Source organism: Coturnix japonica, chromosome 1 (genome assembly GCF_001577835.2).
Source record: "Coturnix japonica isolate 7356 chromosome 1, Coturnix japonica 2.1, whole genome shotgun sequence".
Classification (NCBI taxonomy): domain Eukaryota; kingdom Metazoa; phylum Chordata; class Aves; order Galliformes; family Phasianidae; genus Coturnix; species Coturnix japonica.
In genome coordinates this window covers 57,623,477-57,649,682 of record NC_029516.1, presented here as the reverse complement: position 1 = coordinate 57,649,682, position 26,206 = coordinate 57,623,477, and the positions used below count along the sequence as shown (strand labels likewise).

The 26,206-nt window shown below is 37.3% G+C and overlaps 1 protein-coding gene across 7 annotated transcripts in view; it reads left to right on the top strand.

The window, feature by feature from the left end:
* The window catches only part of EPS8 (epidermal growth factor receptor pathway substrate 8), a 129,517-nt gene that overhangs the window by 86,835 nt on the left and 16,476 nt on the right, over positions 1 to 26,206 (top strand). For 5 of the 7 annotated variants that reach the window (XM_015867688.2, XM_015867723.2, XM_015867712.2 and 2 more), the window contains 13 exons: positions 1,885 to 2,046; positions 2,254 to 2,403; positions 4,621 to 4,703; positions 7,070 to 7,206; positions 8,903 to 8,976; positions 9,986 to 10,112; positions 10,489 to 10,577; positions 13,010 to 13,084; positions 14,088 to 14,236; positions 17,087 to 17,270; positions 20,538 to 20,671; positions 24,250 to 24,361; positions 25,036 to 25,179. In XM_015867688.2, the coding sequence (XP_015723174.1) occupies positions 1,885 to 2,046; positions 2,254 to 2,403; positions 4,621 to 4,703; positions 7,070 to 7,206; positions 8,903 to 8,976; positions 9,986 to 10,112; positions 10,489 to 10,577; positions 13,010 to 13,084; positions 14,088 to 14,236; positions 17,087 to 17,270; positions 20,538 to 20,671; positions 24,250 to 24,361; positions 25,036 to 25,179 (1,620 nt within the window). The remainder of the gene's footprint in view (positions 1 to 1,884; positions 2,047 to 2,253; positions 2,404 to 4,620; positions 4,704 to 7,069; positions 7,207 to 8,902; positions 8,977 to 9,985; positions 10,113 to 10,488; positions 10,578 to 13,009; positions 13,085 to 14,087; positions 14,237 to 17,086; positions 17,271 to 20,537; positions 20,672 to 24,249; positions 24,362 to 25,035; positions 25,180 to 26,206) is intronic. The other 2 variants (XM_015867744.2, XM_015867733.2) reach the window with 1 other exon arrangement.

The following is a 26,206-nucleotide window of genomic DNA, read 5'->3' as shown; positions in this document are numbered from 1 at the left end:
ATAAGGATGTATGACAACACCATCAACCCGTTACAGCTTTTGGTTATACTGTGATTCTTTGCTTGCATGGTTTTTGAGGATAATGTGCTTGAAGACATATGAATCTTCTAAAATATCCTGCCAGCCCGAGGTCACTTCAGAACAGATTACACTGAAATGTATCAAATTCTCTAGCTTTGCCATAACGAGCTGGAATTTTGATGTAAACAAAGCTGTGTATAGTTTGGCAAATGGAGAGGGCTTCTCAATGGGATAACAGTTCAGTGTGCCATGTTGCCCTGTTTCTGAACCTGTTATGTTGTGGGGATGAGGCAAACCATTAGCAAGGAAGGCTGATTGATAACTAAAATAAGTACCTTGATCATTTATAAACAACATAGGTGTCATAATAGTTACAAAGAGCTGGGTACTGACCCCTAAAACGCTTAGTGAATTTACTGTTAGCGGTGATATTCGGCCTGCACAGACTCTTCCCCAGTGAGAAATGCAAAATAATTTCCTTCCTACTTTAAGCTGCTTTGCAGAAATACTCTGTGCTGTTGTCATATTCTGTCCAGAAGTAGACAAGTATTAAATATTCAGCAAAGTAAGCCTAGCTGTCTATATGTAGTCTGTAGGCACTTCTGGGTGCTGTTCCTCATTATACAGCCTTTCTTTTGCAAAACCTTATTCCTTTACCATCAGAACACTGACATGGGTTTTAACTGAATTTTGCAAAAAAATAAACAAAACAAAACAAAAAACCAAAAACCAATAGATTCCCAGGTCATTTCAGCTGGGTTTTAAATTTAGATGTAAACTGTGAGATTGTATGCAGAAGAGTCTTCATTCCAAGTAATTCTATCCTTGATCAGCTTGCAAAGGAACGTTTATGTTGCTTATAATTGTCTGTCTGTATTTAGCTTCTGCGTAACCATTTTGGTACTCCACTGGCATAAAAATTAGTACTTGTATTTGAAGTCTAAGTATTCCTGTGTGAGCAGTCATCAGGGTTTGTCTCAATTTTAAAATACTTTGATTATATGCAGCTTTTATCTGCTCTCTTGTCTGTCATTAACATGTGCTGTTACCCTGTAATAGAAGAAAGCTCACTTAAGTCTTTTAATCCATTTATAAGATAGGTGTGCAGGCATACGTTAAAATTGGTTCAGCTTGAGTGATTGTATTCAGGTCTTAAAGAAGAATGTGAAGCTGGAGTTGTGCCTGGATATGATTAAATAACTTTATAGGCTGTCTTACTTATAGGAAACTAGTTGAGGTGATATCTGTGAGTGGTGTTTCATTACTAGACCATTAATTAAAATTGGAGAATATTCCAAGTTGACAGTGAGCAAACATAGTTCATATACTACATTTCTACTGTGTTCTGCATAAAAGAAGCAACTACCCTGTCTGTAAGGTACCCTAGTCAGATGCAAGCCCTTGCTGTCTGCCATCAACGTGTTAGCTGGCAGCTTTGGGATAGGAAGGGATGCGCCAGGTCAGGGTGGTGGTGGAGGTATCCTTGCAGCATGTTTCTGTGAGGCTTCTACTGGTGCTTTCTGGATTCAGCTTACCAATAGAGACAGGTTTTCACTTCTCAAGAAAGCTGGCTAAATACTCAGGATTTGATTCTCTCTGTGATACCTGGAAGATGTCAGAATACTCCTTCAGGTGTAACCATTTGCTGTAGTGAGGAAATGACAGAGGATGGCAAGCAGCAAGTTTAAAATGACATTATGGATTAAACAACCTCCCTTATGGATATTGGTCAATTCTATTATAAAAGGCAGTTTCATTCATGACTTACTTGTATTGCTCTTTCATGGCAGTTTGAATACTGACATTGCCTAGTGATAAGGAAGATTACAATTTTTTTATTTTAATGTGTGTGTCATTCACCAGCACTTGACCACTTTTGTTCTGGACCGAAAAGAAGCAATGATTACAGTAGATGATGGAATAAGGAAGCTTAAATTACTGGATGCCAAAGGCAAAGTATGGACTCAAGATATGATTCTTCAAGTGGATGACAAAGCTGTCAGTTTGGTGGACTTGGAATCAAAGGTATGATCTGTGAGTGGCAGTCTCATTTCCAGAGAGGGAAAGAAAGGGAAGGGACTGAAAAAAATGATGTGTGTGAGATTTGGTATTTTAATTACCTTATTATCACTTTCTCTTTTTAACTCTTGCAGCTTTTTTTGAGATCAAGACACTGAATATTAAGGCTTTTTTTTTCTCTTTCTTTTTTATTTTTTTTTTCCCTTCTGGCAGAATGAACTGGAAAATTTCCCTTTAAGCACAATTCAGCATTGCCAAGCTGTGATGAATGCATGCAATTACAATTCAATTCTTGCATTAGTATGTAAAGAACCAACTCAGAGCAAGCCAGATTTGCATCTTTTCCAATGTGATGAGATTAAGGTAAGGTGGAAATAGAGATCTTCCATGACTTATTTCAGGAGGGGAAATTTTATGACTTGGCAAGTACAATGGGTAAAATAAAATAAACTGATTCATAGGAAATTATTATGTTCTTTTATTCTTATAAGTGTAGTTTGAGCTTCTTGCATTTATGATATCTACATGACTTATAGTATGCTAATATAAGCAGTGTAGTATATCTTGTAAGAAAAGATTACTGTATGTAAGCTGAATCTTTAGTGCATGGCCAAATATGTTATTATTGTAAATAGTGATTCTTGTGCTCTGTAACTGTTCATTTATGTTTGCAAAAGACTAAAGCTCTGGAATGTACATATGATTTGCATTCACACTTCTAAGAAAGAGGTATAAAATAGTTATCTCAGATTTACCTTATAATCTGGAAAGAACTCATAGAAGTCCTGAGTCTTACTTTCTCCTTCCTTTTTTCTACTCTTTTTGCCACTGAACAGTTAAGCCTCCACAGCATTTCTGCCTCTTTGCATCTCTGTCCTGCAGGAGAGATTGTAAAATGTAAAATATTGCTTGCAAGAGGGACAAAAGAAGGAAAGAGATTGTTTATCTCTGATAAAAATATTCCCTTCAAGCTTCCAGAGTAAATATTTTTAATCCACTCAGAAATGCTTCTTCATTTCCAGGATTATAAATGTTAATGTGTTATTTACTCCACATAATTGGTATTTCTTTCAATTTCAGTCAATCATTTTATGATTTCTTTGTTTGTTTTTCTCAGTTGCATCTTAAGAGTTTATGTAATTGTCTTAAAATATCACGTTGCTGATCGGATTGTACAAACATTCTGAAATTGGTTCATTGCAAGTGGTGTGAAGATGGCCAATTGAGTGACTTGTTGCACAAAATTTGTTGTTTCAATGGGATTTGGGATCCTGTGAGTTCAGTTTGCAGTATGCTAAATAATGCAGGACTCCTCTTTTAAGGTCTGGTAGAGAGAGACCAAAGGCGTAGAGTGGTCTCTTCAGACTTTCATCTTTTCAAGTTCTTCCAGTGTGTGCAAATAAAATTGCAGAGTGCATAAGCATGACTTGAAGTGTGGGATCCCTTTTTTGTTCTGAGATATCATTTGAGTCTGTGACCTTATCCTAGGTTCTATTCCTTTTCCATAAGGCTTGGTTATTTTTGAGATGTTAGATCATATTCACTGCCTTCTTAATGCTATCAGTCAGAACATATAACAAACTTCAGGAGCCTCTGCAATAGAAATTTATTCAAAATTAATTATATTTTGGTCAGTCGGTATTTTCTAGAAAAACACAATTGTTAAATAATAAATATAAATAGTGAAATTCATGAAATGCTTTTGTTCCTCAAAGCCTGTCAAGGTGTTCAATTAATTCTTTAACCCTCATCTATCCCACTGTAGTCTGAAAAGTCTGTTAATCTCTAAATTCAATGTAGTTTTGTCCCAGCAGTTATATATTCTTCCTAAGAAGTTAGATGTTTTTATTCCAAGGTAGAAGTGGGACTTGTAGAATGAACTAGGCATGGACAGATTTGGGTCTTGACAAGCTGTATAGGAAATTAATTTGTCAGCTCAAGATATGTAACAGAGCATCCTAAATCCTGTGAGAAGCTGTGACCTATTTAATGCAAGGTCTATTAAAATAATGCCGTATCAGAATTTCTCTTGTAGGCCTCCGGTGGGGGCAGATTCCAGTGATGGAGATATAGGAACCTAAAGTTCAGGAAATATACTGAAAAATTCATCTTTATTAAGCTAAAGAGAAATTGGAGGCTACCTTCTTACAGGAGACTGCATTACTACTAGTTATTTTCCAGATTCTCATGCTACCATTATTTATTGACAGAAAAAAAAATAAAAAAATAAATAATAATTAATTAAAAAAAAAATGGAGAGGGAAAAATAGCTCATGCAGTAATTGCTGACTTTGGATAATTACAACTGTTCAGACAAATTTAGTATCTAGATAACACATCCACCTGATGATAATGTTTGAGCCTGGAAAAGTGACTAAAGTACCAGCTCCCAGAGAATGGTACCGTGTTTTCTTTGTTCTGTTTCCATACAAATCCCAGCTTTTTTTCTTTTTTAAAATGGAATACGATAAGAGGTTCTGTAATCAACAGATAACTTCATGAAGTACATGATGAGATCATTAATTCATATATCTGCTTAGTCTAGATGAGAACTGACAGACTCTGCTTCTGTCTCTTCAGGCTAGCTTTATTCATGAAGATATAGAAAGTGCAATCAGTGACAGCAAGAGTGGAAAACAGAAGAAGAGACTTGAAACACTGAGGTAAAAACCTAGTTTCTTGGCAGTATAGGGCGTCATGAAGCATGCCCCAAGTTTGTCTGCTGTTTCTTTCTCTTTTGTTTTGTCTAGTTGATAATATACTTCAAAAAGCATATGTGGTGGATTTGACTTACTACGTCAAGCTCTCTTGGATTATAGTTTCACTCTTTACTTTCCCAATTCTGCTTTAGTAAGTGGAACAGCTGACGTGAATGCAGGTTGCTAGAGAATAGCATTATGTGTCTTGAGTTCTGTATTTGGGTAAAGTAGTTCAAAATTTGAATTAAATATATAAATGTTCCCAAATTCCAAGTAAGGAAAGTTTGGGGATCTGAAGATGTTAAAGAAAACAACAACTAAAGATGAAAAAAAAACTCCTGCCTGCTTATTGACTCGAAAAACTTGTTTCCCCGGTAGGAAAAATTTCTCTCCCAATTGGAAAAAGTGGAGTAAAAGGGTCTGTTGGCTTCAGATTATTACAGAAATGAGCAGTAGCTGGTGCAGGCATAGAAACAAGGGCACAAATATGTTAAGTACTGAATAGGATGGTGGTGGTCTGTGTGCTGCATCCTGAAGATATTCTCAATAATATTTCTCTGGCTCAGTAAGAGAATTCTCTGCTGTACAAAAATCTTCAAGTAAAAATGTCACTATTATATAAATTTATTGCTGCCTTAGTTGCCTATTAAATTCTGATGTGCAACTTGTGTTGTTTTCATAGAATGATGGACACTTACATTGAAATGAAAAATATAAAGGAAGAAGTGCATCAAATTTTACATATGGGTTTAAAATTAAGCAAGTAGGCTTTAATGTTTGAGGTATGGTAACAGATAAGTGTAAGCACAGAGATGTGTATCACAAGGATTCAAGCACTTTGGGTGTGGGGGAAGGCTGATGAGATTTAATTAGGAAATGAATGTAGGTCAGTACATCCACAGGGAAAAGTAATCTGACATATCAGTCTCTAAAAGCTTTGAGGCCTAAAGGTCATTAGTGCATGACAGTTCAGTGCTAGATACTTGCTGTCATGTCATGTATGTGTTAACATTGGGCCACGAGAAGAAAGCATTTTCTAGATGGGTCCTGTTTGACTAGTCTGGAGATACTGTAGTAAGTCTGGCACTGCACCATCAAATTGCTGCAAGATTATTTGCAAGTAAAAAAGTGTAGGAGATACAAAAGAGAATGCTCAGGAAACTCTAGGAGACCGGAGGAAGGAACTGTGAAGAAACCATCTTTTTTTTTATGAATGACCAAATTGTGTTTTTGCTGTTGTTGAATGCCATGAATGAGATGGGATCATAAAGTGAAGAATTTAAGATGAAGATCCTTCTTTTAAATAGGGATGGAATGTGCATTTCAAAGGATTTGTTGGGATTTTTTGTCTTTTGATACTGAATTACAGAATGACTTCAAAGATCTCTTTCCTTGTGGTTTGATCTCTTTCCTTATGGTTTTTAAAGGCGGATTAAGAACCAGAAAAGTGGAAAAATGATTTTAAATTGAGACAGGGGAGGTTTAGGTTAGAGATTGGAAGGAATTTTTTCACACAGAGATTGTTGATGCACTGGAACAGGTTGCCCAAGGAGGTTGTAGATGCCCCATCCCTGGAGGCATTCAAGGCCAGGCTGGATGTGACTCTGGGCAGCCTGGTCTGGTGGTTGGTGACCCTGCACATAGCAGGGGGTTGAAACTGGATGATCATTGTGGTCCTTTTCAACCCTGGCCATTCTATGATTCTATGAAAATTCAAAATAGGAATAGTCATACATTTGCATCAAGATAGGATGAACAGATTGATCTAAAAAGGAAAATCATCCTGTGAATGTTTTTGTTGGTAGGGTTTTAAGAAGCTGTTCGTTGTCAACCCATCAAACATAAGGAACAGGTACACAACTGATGATGGCTGAAAGATGACTCTGAATGAAGAATTTAGAACAGTATTCAAGTCTAACTATCAGTACACAAAGCACAGCTTCTAGCCATAGAAGCAATCAGATCTCTAGACAGCACATTTTCTGTCAGTGCTTTGGAATTTACCATAGAATCATTAAGGTTGGAAAAGACCACTAAGGTCATCAAGTCCAACAATCAACCCATCACCCCTTTTCCCACTAAACTGTGTCCCATATATGGGCTGCGTGAAAGACTATTTGTTTTATTGATGCACATTTTTCTAACTTCATCATAGCAAGGGTTTCCTGTTATGTTTTATCTATTTACATACCCTGACCTTTAGTACTTGTGACTTGGCAAGTCCATAGCATGTTTGACAGTAAAAGGGTCCTGGTAAACCTTGTTTTCTTCTCTGATTACGCACTAGAAATGTGTTGACTTCACTGATGGGCCCCTTTGTCTTCCTGCAGGATGATCTCCAGTGCTGATGGCGCTATCCCTCCACCACCACGGGCTCCTGCCCCTGTTCCCCCAGGGACTGTCACCCAGGTGGATGTGAGAAGCCGTGTGGCAGCATGGTCCGCGTGGGCTGCAGAGCAAGGGGACTGTGAGTTGTGCTGCACTGCGCAGTGATAACCAGTTCTTCTGGGCAGTAGGGTTTTATGATCCTCAGTAATAACAGAAAATAATTCACAGGCTTTCATGAAGACTGCAGTAATTGAATGCAGATAGAGGAGTTGCTGTACTAGGTCATCCCTCTGCCATAGCTGGGAGTGGGCACGATTGTTCTCCCAATCAGTTCAAAATGCCCCAGGCCACCATTGCCCGATCTGTGGAATAAGACCTGGCTGTCATAATCTGACTTGTCATTTACTTAACATTTTTCTGAATTTGTGTTCAGAGCCCTGTTTACTTGTGTTCAGTTGGATGGATGTGTGGGCTATGGATTTTAACTTGGGCTTTTATGTGAACATAATAACATGCACAGTAATCTGTATTGTTATAACTCTCGTAATTTAATGATGCCCTATTTAGTAGTAGGGAAAGTGTTGGCCAGATATTTCAGGCAATTAAAAAATACAATCACTTGGATTAAAAGCTGACTATAGATCAGCATTATATATTTATTTATTCATCTGGGTATGGCTAACCTAGTTTATATTTTTAAAGCATTACCCACGGAATGCTGCAGTATTGTTGAATATTATTATGTTTTATAATCTCTAGTGCAAACATTCTAATTAAATCAGATTCCGTTAAAAAAAGTATTGTGGTTAAGGTGAGAGGTTTCTTTAAAAATGAATACTAAAAATTTAGAATTAAAATCATTACCCAAGCCGTATGCATTGCTTTTGTTTATTAAGCTATATCACTCCATGAAGTCAGTAACTCAATTGTGCAAAGAGAACAAAAATGTTCCAAGAAATAAGAAACATTAAGGACCTACTAATCTGCACCTCTGCACCTACCTTAAGTAACAGCAAGTTTGTTCCTTTGTTTGACTCCTCTCTCTTCTCTCAAATAAGTTAATAAATAAGTTTCATTAACTTATGAGTGGTCTGTCAGTGGTCTGAGTTCCTGCAGTTCCTTTTATTACATTCATGTAGATCTTTTCTAAAATATATTTACTAAGATCCAGCCTATTAACAAAGGCCATACAGAATGTAGTCTGATTTAGAAATGCTAAATTTACTTTTTCTCGAAGTGCTTTCCCTTATTGTTTTCAAGCATAAGTCACTGATTCTGTCCGTTGTTATTCAGAAATACATTTTTTATCACATTGATATCTTCTGTTTCTCTATTGCCAGACATGGTCATTCTGCCCAAATTTCATATATCCCTTTTGCTTATTATCTTTTACATCAAAATTGTCTTTAAATTCAGGGCTACACTGTTACTTCTTGCCTGCTTCTACTGGGGTACCTTTCAGAATATTTTGCAATTTCCCCATTTCCCCTTGCATTTGATTTATAATCTGCCATTATATATATGTGTGTGTGTATATATATAATTATTATTATTTTTTTTTAAATTAAGACCCTAGTTCCATAGTTCTGTAGTGTGGTTTACTTAATTTATACAGCTAAACTGTCTTAAATTATATGCCTAAGCTCTTCTGTAGGACTTGACAGGATCAGGCATTAGGGTACAAATTCTTCAGTCTTTGCAAATTGATTGGTGAGAACAGTTTTGCCCTTCATTTTCTTGCAGTAGTGTGATTTCAAGTATAAGCTCTATAGAAGGTTCTATTTTTTTTATCCTGCATAAATATATGTCTCATTCTCCTCTTCCCTTTTCTACAGATGAAAAACATAGACAATACCCTGACCATGAGGAAACGGCAGAAATGATAGCAGCCAGGATTGACAGAGATGTTGTAAGTGAGATACTACAAAAGATATTGCTTAATTCCTGAGCAATTGTGTGGCTCTACTACTTGGAAAGTCTTTTTCCACTTGGGAAATTCAGTTCTGGAGGAAAGCATTCTGGGTATTCACGTTTGTGTGTAGACCTCTAAATGAACATAAAGTAGATAAATGTTATTACTATTTTTTTTTTCCCTGAAGAAAGAAAGAAAAAAATAATAATAAAAGATGTTAAAATGTCTTCTGTGAACAGATAGAAACATAAACATTAATTTTGTGAAGACTAAATTTCAGAGAGCACATAAGAATAAAATTAATTTCCCTCAATTTAGTGGGATGTAAATTTGTGCAATATCCAGAACATAAGCGTACGGTCACTTCTAAAGGCAGATGTACTATGCACATGCGTAAGCTAACTATTTCTAGCCAAATAGCAAAAAATCTAGGGCAGGTCCCATGGTGTATGCAATATCAAATATCTCTTTGTTTGCTAGTTGTAACTTTCTACTTTCAGCATCAGGGGGTCTTGAGGGAAGCATGTTGGGACCTGCTGAATTTGCTGTGTATGTGCTTCCCTGGGGGCTCCTCCTTTTTTCTGCACTCGCTCTTTGAAAATAATTCTTCAAAGAGCACTTCTTAGAAATAACGTTCTGACATTCAACAAATAGCTTAATACTTTGTGCTAAAGGAGATTATGAAGTTTAGGAAAATGCTGTCCTACACAAATAATTGGAATTTTTTTTTCATGTACTGTGAGAGAAAATTCAGTGTGTGAAAGAACTGTGTAATTGAACTTAATAATGCTTATGTTTTAAAAACTTGTCCAGAGTTTTGAGAATAGTCTAAGCCCCACAATACTTGACAGTTACGTAAAGGATAATAATGAATCTAAATATGTAGTATTATAGCATGAACTTTGTACAGAGGGAGCTTTTGGTGTCTGAGAGAGTTATCCTTCTAACTTCTTGAGTATGTCAGTAGTTTCAGTACTGAAATTGTTATTCTTCTTTTCTCTCATAGCAAATTTTGAACCATATTTTGGATGACATTGAATATTTTGTTACCAAACTTCAAAAAGCTGCTGAAGCATTTGCTGAACTTTCAAAGAGGAAGAAAACCAAGAAAAGTAAAAAGAAAGGACCTGGAGGTAGGAATTCTTGCTGTACACAATGCTGTTTCTCTAAAGATCACTGAAGCAGCTGGCATATGTGGATTTGTGTGTGGTTTTTTTTTTTGTTTTATTTTTTTTGTGAATGTAGTAATAGTTTTTGACTTTAAGTACAAAAGGAGTTATCCACACAGAAAATCTTAGAAATTAATTAAAAACTTTTGTTTTGAATCAGTGGGGAGTGACTGATTAGAGATGTGACTATAGAATATGCTCACTGTAGTTTTATATTTACAACGTTTTGTGAGTAGGTGAATTTATTAAGTATGTTTTATATGTTTGTTATATTCATAATATGTTTAGAAATGATGTAAAATGTGAATGGATGTAAAAAAAAATTCAATTTATTTATCAGAGGGAGTGCTTACTCTCCGTTCAAAACCACCACCTCCAGATGAGTTTGTTGACTGCTTCCAAAAGTTCAAGCATGGCTTCAATCTTCTGGTAAGTAACTACAGGTAGATATGGTTCAAAAACCATGTTCTCTGTTTTTGCTTTGGACAGCTAATGTTACATAGAACATGATATTTGTTTTCCTTTTTGCTTAAAATTTATTTGGGCGCTACGGTGGTTTTCCTAGGGTCATATTCCACCAGTATGAAGAGAAGAGCTAAAATTCCAGTGAAAGTTCAAGAGAATGAAGAATAACTACCACAGTAGATTTCTCTTTAGTTATTTCTAAGTTGAGTTTTCTTGGAGATTTCTTGCAGTTCTCTCTTGGGGCGTGTGACTGCTTAATTGTTGACTCCTTAAGGGAGTTGCAAAGGCCATCTCTTCTTTGGAAGAGCAGTAGTTAAGTGTACTGTCTTCTCTCTAACTTTCTCAGTGCCTTGTCTGTGTCAAGGAACCTAGTGGACTTTAAATCCCTGCAGCTGTAAACCATGCAGAGGTGATCACACCATATGGGGAACTGTGAGCCTGGGTCTTGGTCTCCACTGCTCTTTAGAAGGGAACAGACATAGAAATCTGTTTGTTTTTTCTATTTTTACTGCATTCTGCATTCTGCACTTAAATGATTTTTTACCTTGTAACACTTGTACATAAAAGTCTTTGTCTTCTGTGCAGGAGTAGAAATAGTTCTTGTTTCATTGCTGAGAAAGATCTGTGGTCTATTTTCTAATAATTAGCTGTTAATAATGCTATACCAGTGCATTACTTCAGTGTCATTGAAGAAGCCACAAAAGCTTTAAATTTCACTTCCTAGGGCTTTATGTCAGATATGGAGAGCTGTATAAAGAAGAATCTAGTTTAAAAATAAAAGGAATAGCTTGAAGAATAAAGTCTTTGCCAGAAGAATGGAAACTATTTTAAAACACTATGCTGGAAGCTCCTAGAAAATTCCTACCATTGCCAAAAAGAAAACTATAGAAAGACCAAAATAAAGTTATGTGTGACGAACAATGTGTAGAAAGTCAGTAGCAGCAAAAATATATCCTCTTTTTGTCTATATTTGGAGACACACTCTAGAAAGCTAGATGCAAAATTGGAATGAAGCTAGCTAAAAGGAGGTTGAGGAACAGATAGCAAGATACAATAAAAGCTACTGTAGCTTTTTAATATACTTTCTGAAATGCTTCTTACTTCCAGAGCCCATGATCACTAAATAAAAGGTGTCCACCAAGAAGCTGTAGCACAGGAAATATGCACCTTTTTTTTATTTTTATTTTTTTAATATGTATTTTACTTGGAAAAGCTTGATGCTGGACAGTAGATAATTGTTTATGGCTCCAGGCTGCCTCTAGACTTAAACTCTTTAATGATCTCCTCTGCACTGATGAGCACCAGATCCAGTAATGCTTCATCTCATGTTGGTTTGTCTAATACCTGGACCAGAAAGTTATCCTCATTGGACTCCAGGAGTCTTCTGAATTGCTTGCACCTTGTTGCTTTCCTAGTAGACATCTGGGTGGTTGAAATCTCCCATCAGGATGAGAGCCTGTGAGCATGATGCTTCTTGCAGCTGAAGCAAGAAAGCCTTGTCAACAGGCTCCCCTTGATCAGGCAGCCTGTAGTAGATCCCAGCCACCAGATGTCCTTTATTGGTCTGGTCCCTAATTTTAACCCACAAGCTCTCAAACTTACAATGGCTGTTTTCTGGAGACAGCTCTTCGTAATCTATGCTCCTCTTAGCAGAGAGGACAGCTCTCCCATCCCTCCTACCCTGCCTATGTTTTCTAAAAAAGGAATGTTAAGAGCCTGTGGGAAGAAAAGACCAAAAAAAGAAGAACAAATAAAGAGTATCAATATACCATTAGGTTCACTGATTTTATCTTGTTCCCTGTAAAGTGAAATTGAAGAAGGTGGAGGGAGAACAAGAATACTGTAAGAAAATATTGTAGATGTTTCTTCAGTTTCGAGAAAGACAAAAAAGAGGGAGAATGTAATAAATCTGTGAGTGGTTATGAGCATCATTGGAAAAAGTGAGGAAAGAATGACTGCTCAGTTTTCTTTTAGAAAAGAACTATAGGGTATTAATGAAACCAAGAGGCAGCATATTTCCAAATGAGATGCTTCTTGACAAAACATACAATTGAATTTTACTTCTTATTTGCACAATATGTGCTAAGATTTCTATGGATTCAAAAGCGATTGTATGAATTTATTGAAGGGAAGAATTCATAAGTAACTTTTAATACAAAACAATAGCATTTTGTACTTCTAGTTGAAGATGTCCCTGGGAAAATTATTGTTAGATATTTAAGAGTTTTTCCTAGATGTTTTATATTTGCTTGTTCCTTCTCATGCTTCCCGTAACACTTTCTCTTAGCTGATGTAGGAGACAAAACATACAACTTAGATGGACCTGTGCTCTCACTTGGGACACTGTCATAAAAGTTAATAGTATCTTAAAATTTCTCGTTTTTCATTCACCTTAGGCCAAATTAAAGTTCCACATCCAGAATCCTAGTGCAGCTGAACTGGTTCATTTTCTCTTCACCCCACTACATATGGTAAGCTTTTGGAATTTTTTAGGTATTTTCCTTCAGAATTCTTACACTTGTATGATCTAAACTCTTTCCAATAATGAGATTAAAAAGTGTCCCTAGAGAGCTACTATGGAGAAATGTATATCCAAGGAAAAAGATCTCTTTAGAAAACAAGTTTTATTGTTTTTTGCATGTTGACATCTATCATATATATATATGTATACATGTTTAAAACATCTTTGTCTTTGTTTGTATTGCAGTTATCCATTATAATTTTAATAAACAAACCAAGTAAAGAAATAATTTACATAATTCAGGAGGAGAGTTGAAAGCATAACCATGCGCCAGTTCAATTAAAGTGTGTGTCATTTTGATTGGTAGATTAAAATAACATTGACAGAAGTGGATCTAAATATTTGGGTTTGTTCAGCCTAGAGAAGAGAAGGTTGCGGGGTGGCCTCATTGCATCCTTTCAATACCTGAAGGGAACTTACTCCCAGGAGGGGAGTAAACTCTTCAAAAGGGCTGACAATAGCAGGACACGGGGAAATGGTTTTAAGTTTAAAGAGGGAGATTTAGGTTGGATGTTAGGGGAAGTTCTTTACTAGGAGAGTGGTTAGGCCCTGGAACAGGCTGCCCAGGGAGGTTGTGGATGCCCCGTCCTTGGAGGTGTTCAAGACCAGGTTGGACAGGGCCCTGGGCAACCTGATCTAGTAAAGGCGTATGTTTGGTGGCCCTGCCAGGCAGGGGGGTTGGAACTACATGATCCTTTGAGCTCCCTTCCAACCCGGGTCATTCTGTGATTCTGTGATTCTGTAAATATAAAGGTGACCAGAACAGCCGTTCTTATGCCATAAGTGGTTTTACTTCATCCATCCACAGGACTTATGGACAAGTTAGCTTCTCAGAATTTGTTTATTTATTGAGTAGTAAATGTTTCCTAGCATTAATGTAGGTAACATATTCATTGTAACTTCCTTTTTTATTATGTGTGTGTTCTTTGTATTATTTTAATATTTTGATTCAGGTGGTGCAGACAACAGGAGGTCCAGAGCTTGCCAGTACAGTACTAAGTCCCCTCCTAACAAAAGATACCATAGACTTCCTACAGTATACTGTCACCAGCGAGGAAGGACAGTTATGGATGTCATTGGGTGACACATGGACCAAAGCCAGGTGAGAAGAAGTTTGTGTTTATTGACACAGTCTTAACCGGACATTCCACACCCAGGAAACTCAATAGTAGCTTGATAGGCTATACCTCACAACTGTTCTTTAAACTCTTTGGAAAGAAGTCCTTTAGCCTCACTGGGATTTGTGAATGACCCAATTTTAGGCATGGAGGGAGCAAATACAGACAGAATATTTTTTTCCTCCATAGAATAACGAGTAGAGAGTAAATTATGTAAATTTATACCATCATTTTTTTTTTTCTATCTATCTTATTCTATCTGTTTGTTCTATTTTATTCTATCTGTTTCATGCTTCAAGTTGCTTTCCACCCTTATTTTCACAACCCAACCAATATGGAATTGGTTAAAAAATCAGCTGGAAGAAGTTCCAATAAAAAATGAAGAAAGTATGTAAGAGAGGATACAGATTTCTATTTCCAATTTCAAAGCTTCTCTAAGAGCATCATGATGCTATAAGGAAAGTGCTTAAACTTTTAAAGAATATTTATGGGCTGATTTGTGTTACATATGCATACCCATAAAAGTCCCGCTTAATTGATTTGCTATTGCAGTTAGATTTCACTAAAATTTACTTTGTTTATGTATTTGTTATTTTAGAAATATGTATGTGGTTTGAAATCACCTAGTTAAGTAAAATATGCGAAAGAATATTAACAAAGTGTGTTTTAACTCTGTAATCTGTGGTAGATGAGAACACATGACAGTAATTAAGCATGCTTACACTTGAACTGGAAAGGTGCCATGTATTTTGAGTTTACTCATCTTTCTTTTATATACAAAATTCAGGAATAAACATCTACCAAGTGGCTTTATAAACTAATTGACCAATTAAAATGTTTGTTGTTGTTGTTTTTTAAGTGATTACGAAGAAATAACAATAACTTGAGTGTTAGGAATCTACATGGAAAGCTGTAGAGCACGAAGTGACAAGCATCCTCATAGCAGGAAGTGTGATGTAGATGTGTTTGCCTTTCTTGATCTCGTTCTGCTACTGGACCAGGACATTCAAGTTCATCCTTTGGGCCTGCTGTTCAAGCTACTATTACAAAATGGAATAGAAACCGCAAATAGACATCTTTGTGATTGCCAGAGAGCTGGTCTCAGCAGAGCTTACCTTTACCTACTCAGAGCTTGCTGGCTTCACAGCAAGCTTGCTGTGGAAATCTGCATAGCAGTGGATCCTCTTGCAGGGAAAATGGATTATTGTTTAAAATGTTGGGCTTCTCATCTTAGGAAATACCTTAATAATTCATTTATTCCAACCCGAAAAAAAAAGTGTAATTGAAAGAGAAGTAGCTCATGCTGCACAAAGAATGAAGCACTTAGAATTCTACTGGTTGACATGTGAAGATTAGAAATTATACTCTGTCTGATCTCAATATGCAGAGGTAGATTATGGAGCAGTTTAGTAAGATATATGATTGTTGAAACATGAGGGTTTCTGACATAGCTCAAGCCTGCCAATGGGCTAATAATTGCTGACTGGTCCTGCAACTTGTATGACTGGCAGCTTGTGCCCCTTAAATCTGAGCAGCTTCAACATATATTCAACATATATAATGTGTGCTCTCATTTCTTGTTCCACTGTGAGGATACAGTAATTTATTTTGCAGGAGAGTATGTCATGCATGGTGCAAAGGCAGTGTATGAAAGCATTAATTTAGGTACTGTGTATTACAGTAAAGAATGGGAATGAAGCGCTAAAAAATAATAGACTATTCTAAGATTAAGCTTGACTATTAAACGGTAAATGCGATGATAATTCTTGTACCTGGGAGAATGCAGAGTTCTTTGTATTACACTGTAGGCTATCTATTGTTTAACTCCTTCCTTAAGGTGTAACTCAGGCCCCTAAGCTTCCCTGCTTCATGCAAAGGTTGCTCCAAAAGTAATGCCTCCTATTTTATTATATTGTCCCATGACATCAGAGGTGATATGGCAGTAGAGACTGAACCTTCCCAACAATATTCCATTACATTTTGTTGCTATGTGACAGATGGCAGCAGAGGGGCAGTCTGACAAAATGGCGTTTGACATGGAAGTGTGTATGAAGCAAAAGTGTCACTGAATTCCTCCACATGGAGTAGATGGCACCCACAGGCATTCAGTGACACTTACTGAATGTTTCTGAAGACCAAACAGTGGATGAGAGCAGTGATGTGGTGCATTTCAGCAGTGATGACAGCAAGCACGAGTCACCTCCATTGGTGCAGATTTCTATGAGCATGGCATGCAGGCTGTTGTTCATTGCTGGTGAAAATGTATAGCTAGTGGTTGTGACTATGTTGAAAGATAGTATTTTGTAGCTGAGAATTTGCACTATCAATCAGTGTTATTGTGCTCTTTGTATCTGCTGTAGTTTCCATGGAAATAAATTGGAGTTGTTACTTTCAAAGTGACCTAGATATCTACATTCAGTCTTTCATATAAAGTAGGCAGTTTCTTTGAAGTCTTTCTGGTTCTTTAACACAAACAAAACATTGCAGCACAGCACTTCTTTCCTATCTAACAGTTATAACAAATCTTAGATGTGTTTGTGATTGATTCTTTTATTACTCATCCTTCGCTGCAAGCCAGAAATTTGTTGTGTTTTAGCACAGTCAAGTCATTATGGCAGGAACAGTTTGCTCTCTGCTATGCCTTGAAGAAAAGTAGTTATGGTCAGTAAATATTTTCTGCAAATTTTCTGTGGTCTAACACTATCGTGTCTGTACAGTAATTCCAGCCTCTTTGTCTTTACTGTGATATTAAAATGTATTTCATTTTTCGGAAACCTATGAAGGTAATATTTGCATGGCCCTTGATAAAGATCTCTAATTTACTTTTCATGCAGAGGGGACTGGCCCAAAGACCAGTTCATTCCACCTTATGTTCCTCGTTTCCGAAATGGTTGGGAACCTCCTTTGCTGAACTTCATGGGAGCTCCAAATGAGCAAGAACTCAATAATTTGGCTGAGTCTGTGGCAAACTTTGCAGAGCAACAGAGGAAACAAGAAATAAAAAGATTATCAGCTGAGGTAGGTTAAAAAGAAAAATATCTTCTGGGATGCTGTTGGAGTGGTCACTGTTTATTACATCAGTGCAAGCTCAGTGTACTTACAGAAAAACTATGTAAAACCAAATATCTGTTAAGCCACCAAAAGGTGAATAGGAAAAATAGCAGAATTTTGCCTACTGCCCTCCTTGAACTTGGTGCATTTTCCCACATCAGCTGAAAGGACAGTCCAAGCCCCTAAGGTTTGTTTTGACTCTTGTCCTGTGCTTTCAGGTTCCACTGATTTTTGACTGTATATATTTTAAGAAGAGTTTGAATGAAGGTGTTGTCAAATATGCATCCATGCACAAGAATACAAACAACAAAAAAACCCAATTACCGCTTTAAGCACATCAAGGATTTTGTTTTGGAAGTTTTTTTTTTTTTTTTAGGGGCAAATGAGCTTAAATTTAATAAATTGATATATTGAAATAGCTTTAGTCTAATTCAAAGATTTGGTAGTCCAAGTTCCCCTGTTAGCTATGTTGAAATAGAAGCAAAGCTAAGAATTTTCTAAGTTCAATCCATAGTCTTTTGTAACTTCCTTGTGCAATTTACAGCAGTACTGTATTCAGAGTACATCTCAATGCTAGGATTATAAAATTATACCAGTGACAACAATTGGATATAGAAAGGAAGATTCCAGGGAAAGATTTCAGAAAAATCACTGAATACCATGCTTTCAAGAAATGTTTGTCATAACTGCCATCTCTGTTAGCACAGTTCAGCTTTCTAGTGTTGAGTTACTGCCATGAGCGCAGTAGCTGGCCACTTTGCACTGTGCTGGCTGGTCCTGAGTATCTGCACAGGGATGGGGCCTGGGGCTGGCAGAAGCTAAAAAGAAAAAGCAGTTTCTATCTTATACAGCTTTCATCATGAAAACAATCAAAATTTAGAATAGTTTTATGGTTAGGGTATTTTTCTCAGGTATAGGAGGTATATTCAGTCTTAGCTGGTAAAGCTGAGTTCATCATGTACTGTTTATCAGATTTTGTGGGATGGCTTTCTCTTGCAGAGCAACTCTCTGAAGTCTTCCTGGAGACCAAAAAGCTTCCCTAGCAAAAGTTTATCAAAACTACCTGTGGAAAAGCTGTAACACTATATTTTGATGAAAAACTGCACTTAAAAGCATACACTACATAAAAAGTTAGCCAAGCAAAGGAGACTAGTGTGATTCATGCTTGATTACTAAAAACACTGCTTGTCCTTATACCTAATAGGATTCACAAGAATAAATACACCCTAGTTCCCCCCCACCCTTCCCATCCCCCCCACAAAGCATTTATAGGGCTAATGACCACAACAACATGAAATGTAGCTGTCGCCCTCCCCCAGCTCCATACTCATCTCCTAAAAAAGCCTTGTCAAAAATTGTTTCACTGCTGTTCTTCATTGCCATGCAAGTGGGTTTTTTTTAATGCTGTGCTCCCTGTAAATTAAAAACAGCATCAACAACAACAGAACCCAAAAACCAAAACAACAAAGCAAGCAGAAATCACAGTCTTTTCTCCACTGTAATCATGTGAAATGCACAAAATAATATTGAAAAATAGGGGTATTTTTTATTTTGGTTATTAATGAAGATGTATACTACATATATTGAATTAGCACTAGTTGAAAGAGTTATTTTGAGGGGGCAAATAAACTGAGGTGTTTTGGTTGTATTGGTAGGTGTGTTGACTGTGCCTTTTAGTCTTCAAAAGAGTAAATAATAAGAGTAATAATAATATTAATAATAATAATAATTCATTTAAGGCATCTATGTGACTGGCACCTGTGATGTTAAGCTCTGTTTTCATGATTCCATTCATGATGAGCAAGTCATTTAACCTCGGTACTCTGACTTCCCACGCCAGTGCCTCCTTAGTACATCCCTTAAGGGAGAAGTGTTCAGCTGCTCAATAGCTGTGAAATGTGTTAGGTGCTCAGCTGGAAAAGCTGTGCCAGTGCAAAATGTCTGCAGCAAGAGGACTCTCTAGTGTCGGTGATGCCAGAAGAGTTTTTGTCTTATAAATCTGTCATGAAAGCTTATTTAACAAAAGAGTTCTGGCAAAATAAGATGAGAGCCAACTGCTTTTTCCTGGGCAGCACCAACAGAGGGGTGGCCAGCAGGGAGTGGGATGTGATTGCCCACCTGCAATACTGCATCCAGGCCTGAGACCTCCAGCACCAAGGAGGATGTGGACCCGCTCCAACGTGGAGCTATTGGATCAGGTTCAGAGGAGGCCATGAAGATGATCAGTGTGCTGGAGAACCTGTCCTATGAAGTTAGGTTGAGGGAGCTGTGCTTGTTGAGCCTGAAGAAGAGGAGGCTGAAGGGAAACCTCATTCTGGCCTTCTAGTTTTAGAGGGAGCTTATAACAGAAGGGAAACCAGTATTTTACACAGTCTAATACTGATAGGACTAGTATAAACTAAAATAGGGGAGATTTAGGATAGATATTAGGAATAAATTCTTTACTCAGAGGGAAGTGAGGCCCTGGCACAGCTGAACCACTCATTTTATCTTTTGGGAAATGGACATTAAAATAATTCTTAGCAGAAGCAAAGTATCATTGCTGGATTTAAAGTTGGATTTCTTTTAAGGACTGCTGCTTAAAAGGAATTTTGTAAGTGTTTGAATATTCTTATGTGTCTGCTTGTTGTAAATTGATTGGTTTTTTTAAATTAAAATCCTTAATTACAGAGTATTACCTTCCTTTTTGCATTTCTTCTTTGACTTCAACCACATTCTGTAAGAAGGCAACTAACACAAATGAGCCAGTTGATATTATGATCCTGCAATGGGATGACAATTTTACTTGTAAGCTTTTATTTCTTTTATAGATGTATGTTTAGCTAGCTGAAGTTTCCTGGCTTTGTTTTTATTTAGAATAGGAGCTCAGAGCAGCTTCTTAGTACAGTTTATTTTAAAGCCACTCAGGCACTGCTTATGACCTGTGTTGCTGTAGCAATATGTAAGAGAGGACATGGACCTTGCCCCGGAGAACTGTTTAAAGAATATCCACTGCAATATTAATGCAGGGGATGACTTAGGATAGAAATTCTTTTATTCTTATCCTTTTGATCTCTCTGTGTACGTATTTGAAATGCAGAAGCTAGTAACTTTTCATAGCAGAACTATGAGCACATGAGAGCACAGCCATGCAAGTGCTGGTAGGGAGTGCCGTGCCATTGGTAAGGGGAAGCAGCATGTTGCAGTGCATGACACTAATCCCCTTCCTGGCTTTGTCTTTGTTTTGTCTTGCAGCCTCCCAGTGTTCCCGACTACCCTCCGGCCGATGGGTACGCATTCAGTAACACAGTGTACAAAAGAGGGCCTCTGCTGGACCAAGGGGCAGCTGTTGCTGCCTTTAAGCAAACTGTTAGCCGCCATGTAGATAGGTAACACTGAGTCAACGGCGTACGTGGTGCTGTGGATAACTGTCCCGACTTACTGACTTGTGGCTATTGGGGTGGTGGTGTCTGTTGGTCTCAGGTTGTGCCGGGAGCAGACCCGTATTTCTCTAAGGCAGCCAGCTGCTCTGATTGCAGCACGTGTCTGCCTGTGCTTCTCCAAGGCACACCCATGTGGCTCTTTCAGTATCATTTCTATGAAACTACTGCGTTTATACTGTGAAAATCATGCTTTTGTCAAAAATGATTTAGTGGAATTCTAACTTAATTAAGGACACAAAATCCTCCTGTTCGGGTTTAAATTTTATTTCTGCTTATGTTTTACTTTTTAAAAACTATTCTTTGCTTTTTTTATTGATTTATTCATTTTCAACTACAAAGAATGACAAGTCTACTCTCAGATTTATCTGTCTGTGTTTTGAATGATTGTTTGATTTGTTGAACTACTCACTTGTTACCCTTTTAGCAACCTGCTTTGGGTGTTCTCGGCCAGTGCAAAAGTGCCCATGTCTAGTGACTGATTTTTTCTTCCATTCTTGCTACGATCAAAGCTCTGAAATGTTTGCATAGCAACCAGGATCTTTCTGCACACACACTTGTCATCCCCTTTTAGCCTAAGTCTGATTTGCTTAATGATGAAATTCACTGATCCTTGGAGACTCAGCCCTGTCTGTGTGGAATATTTTTGCCAGCACAAGCTATGAAAGTAAAGTGGTGATGGGGATGATCCCCCACACCAAACTATGTTTGTTTTATATCCTTACATGAACAATAGTTTGATGGATTTCCCATAGAAGGTGCTTAACCTATGTTTTGGGCGTCATATTGCTGGTAAAAACAGCATCAATGTGACTCTTTGGACACAAACCTTTGCATAATCTCTAATTTTGAGCTCTTTGCTAGAAGATCCTGTTGTTGATATACATGCAAACAAATTCCCATGTGGTGTGCAGTGTGAAGATTCCATTGTTTTCCTGAACATTGTTTTCCTGAGCATCCTGAATTCTTTATTACAACAACAGCCATAGTAGTCATCTCTAATCATTTTCTCAAACTTGGTTACTTCCAGAGTTCTTGTCTGAAAACCACTCAGCTTGAAATCTAAGTGATCTGCACTCAAAATTCCTTTCTCTTTTATCTGTAATGTGATAAGACCTGTTTTGTCCTTTCAGAGTAACACTATTCTTTGCAAAGGTTGCTACCTCTTTTTCAAGTTTAGAGAACGGGACTGTTGCATTGCCCCCTTGATAGTATCAGTGTATCTGGCCACAGCTGAATGAGTCATCCAAGCTTCCTTAGTAGAAAGTAAAGAGAAAAGAGCATTTAGTGTAAATTGAAGCAGTTAATGTTAGGTGAAGTCAGTCTTTTGAAAGACCTGAAATGAGACGTGTGGAGGTGCCTGCTTCTCACCACCGACAATAGGAGGGAGTCTAGATGGCTAGCACTGATGCAGACATGTACATTGAGCCTCTATGTCCTTGTCCAGCCCAACATGAACTTCCTTTTATTAATTGGCTCTTGAGACACATGACGTGCTCAGTAGACATTTGTTACTGGATGAAGGCTATTAATATGCAGTACCCTAAGTAAATTCCATTTGAAGATAAATTTTAAAGCACCTGTGAATAAACAGGTGCAGGAGGGGGTTTTGGGGAAGGAGTCAGAAATAGGAGCTGAATATTTCAGCCATCATTTTCTGGTGCTTGTTGAAAGCTGGTTTTCCTTGTGAGCAGTCTGAAGACAGTGACCAAGCCACCCAGTGTCTGCAGAGGGACAGGTAGGAATTGTAACCCAGGGACCTTCTGTTAATCTTATTTCAAGGCACCAGGACCTCCAGTAAGCCATGCTTTCTTTGGATGACTTAAACTAAATGTCGGGATATTAAACCTTGAGAGTCTTACTAGATATACCAGGGGCTCTCTTTGATACTAAAGGAGTACTGAATCATTTTTTCAGTAAGTTATATTGTGTTTCAAATTCAGATTCCATTCAGTTTGTTTTTTGTGCTGCTGTTTGGGGAATAACATGGGGACTCCATGCAATCCACCAGGCTCTCATGCAGCCTTGAGGGGGATATCTGTGCCCCAAGTAAATTGCTTGGCTCATTAAGCTAGGTTTGAAAAGTTGTGGTCTCTTTGTAAGTGTACAACCACCGTCCAGCCGATGTGCTGGGGATGCTGCTTTTTTTTATTTTTGATTCTTCCTGAGTTATGTTGTATAAAGGGATCAAGACTGATAGCTGTGGACAAGTTAGGAAGACAGAGTTAGTAAACTGAGTTTGGAAAGGTGGTCTAAAAAACTACTACTAGGTGTGTTAGTCATAGCTCTTCAAAATTACATAAATTTTGAGTGGGTGGCTGAAAAAACTGGGATTACTCACACGTCTCCGAACTTCATAACAGGTATTCTGCAGGCTGAGGTTCATCCCTTGTTTTTCACTCTCTTCTTTAAGTGCTTGTAGTCTCTAAGCATTTTGTCTTTCTCTCCAAATAATATGTTTTCAATCTAAATATGACTGTTCCTTTGTTCTGTTCTTCAAGTCAAGTGAGACAGTTCTCCACAGCCATGCAATAGCTAGGTAACTACTGGATTGCTGAGACACACACCTGGGATCCGTGGTTACACAGCACAAACATCAGCAACCATCAGCATTTGTATCCCTATGCTGTGATGTTGTATGGCAAGCCCTTGTTTATGCAACGTTTTAACTGTTGTGTTGTTGGTTTTTTATTTTATTTTTATTTATTTAACTTTTTTGCTTGATATGGATTTGAGTTCTTGGGTGTGATTTGTAACAGGCTAATAATGTTACTGTTTCTTTTGGATGTATTTTGAGGGGCTTGGGGTATTTCTCAATTTGAAGAGGTGGCGCATTAAAGAAACTAGTAACTTGTTACCCAAAGGCTATCTGAACAGATCTTTCCTCAAAGAAAAGAGAGCTGCTGAGGTATACTGTGGTATGCTTAGTTCTACAATGAACTCTGTTCTTAACTGCCTAGAAGTAATTCTACATTTATAATTGATGCAATAATTTGAGTTTCTTAGCGGTGATGATACCTTATGGACAATTAAGAGAAATGGCCTACAGAGGAAACTGTTTTTTAAACAGAATTTAGTTCCATTGGTATCAATGTCAATTGTGACTTGAAGCTTTATTTGTAATAAATACTAGCAGTACAACTTCATGCAAAGCACAAGATACCAAGTATATCCATTCATTAGTATGGCAAATGACCATGTAATCTTCTGTTGTTCTGTATAGGAAAGCAGAATAAAGTAGTGTGCATAATTATCTAAACACAATATCACTTGCAGATCTAATTTGGTATCATACATACTGTAAGAAGTAGCCCAAAAAGGTTATTGATTCTACAATAACTCAAATGCTTTTTTTTTCCTCTCTCATTTTGTCGTTGTTGTTGTATGTATATTCAGTCAATAAGTCAATATAATTTGGAGACAGCAGCAAGCTATCTCCTATATTTTTGTTTAAATGTTTTGCAGCTAGTTGTTTGTGGTTTAACTTGCTTGAACATCTCACTGAATGTCTGATCATTACATTGCAGAAACTATGAGGCACACAATAAAACACAGTCCAAGAAATATGCCAAATGCAAGTATGAATTTATGGCAAGAAACAACAGTGAGCTTTCAGTCCTGAAAGAAGAGATTGTAGAGGTAACATTTTTGTGAAAATATGAATTTTTGATAGTTATGACTCATTTCTCTTGAGACCAGTGCTGTAAATATATGTGTGTGTATCTTCTGTCTTCTCTAGTGTAGCTTTTGAAACATCATTCAGTAGTATGTAAATAATTGGCTCTGACAAACACTACATGCCTATACATGGGGCAGAGTGAAAGACCATCCTGAAAGCATTGGTACCCTGGGAGACAGATAAATGTAGAAGGGAAGAACAAACAGAAACAAGTGTTTTGTGTAAATCTACACTCAGGTAGCCAGAACCCAGTTTTCTGCTATCTGTCCTGCCCCAGTTTTCTTCTCACTCAGAAGTGCACTCCATGTCTGTATCAGTCTGTTAGTAGTTTCTCCTTTTGCCAGCAGCATGTAGGTTGTAGAGTCACAAACCTCTCTGCACAAGTACTTGATTTTAATTCTGTCACATTTCCTGCATATGTCTGACTTCATGCAGGTTTATTTTGCTTCCATATACTTTGTACCATATAGAACTAGTTACAGTGATAATCAAGGAAGCTTACAGTGGTTTCCTGATGACATCAGCTCAAGGTCTGTTGGCAGCCACAGAGCCTGGCGATGATTTTGTTTGGAAATGATGCACCATTTAAGTACCGTCAGAAAATATAAGTAATTATTTTAACGAATTATTTCAGATTCTGGATGATAGGAAACAGTGGTGGAAGGTCCGGAATAAAAGCGGCAACACAGGCTTTGTGCCAAACAACATTCTGGATCCTCTGAGGAATTATGAAGGTGGTCTGGGATTGCCAGAACCTGTGTACACCCGCACCATCCAGGTACTGTCTGCTTGGTAAAATAGAAGCTTTTTATTGAAGTATGCAAAGAGAAAGAGATTCACAGCTAAGCTAAATTGTCTGTACAGGCTGCCAGTAAGTCAGAAGTTTATATTTCTTTTACAGGCCGAAGTTCATTTCTATATTGCATTGAGTATAACAAAAAAAATATATAAAGCAAAATAGAGATGTAACAAAATAGAAATATAGCGTAGTAGAGATATAGCAAAATCTTCTGTAAGTTTTTTCCCTGCTTATTTACAAAGAGGTAGTAATTTCCATCCTAATGGATGCTTGTGTGTTTATTTTAATTTCAAATATCCTTTGTGCATTGATAGCTGTTGATGCCAAAGAAGGAGTTTGAATTATTTAAGGTAGGGTCACCTTTGTGCCTTCTAAGAGAGTGAACACTAGCTTTTTTATTTTCTCTCTCTGCATGTGTTTCTATCTTTGTCCTAAATGTATTTACTTACTGTGTTTTCAGAGTTATAAAAAGCAGGTGTTTTTACTTTTGAATTCCCAAAGCAGGTATTTTCAAGTATTATCCCTGCACATCATAAGCACTTTAATCTTCTGACATAATTTTGATGTTCTTTCTTTCATGTTGTGATATGGAATTAATGTTTTTCTTCTTGTTTCATAAATGTGCTGAAAATAATAAGAGGATAAGATATTCAGAAACCCAAGCAAAGAAATGAAACCAACACCCCTCTTGCTTACACTTCCACCCTCCAAAAGATCTTATATCAGTGCAGTTGTCCACCGTTTTCAGATGATTTTGAAAACGGTGGAAATAGATCTGGATTAAGCAGAAATTCCAGACTTGACTCTGAATGAGACTTTCAGACCAAGCAGATGCCAAACTTCTGTTAAAAATTGAATTATATTTTCTTTCATGAAATAGTCATTCCTTCTGTCTACATACACCAGCTGATGATTGAAAAACAGGATACGCTGTGTAGCTGTTAGCAGTCTGCATTGCAGACTCATCTAAAAGCCCCAGCTGAAGGTGCCACTGTGCCAGATGATA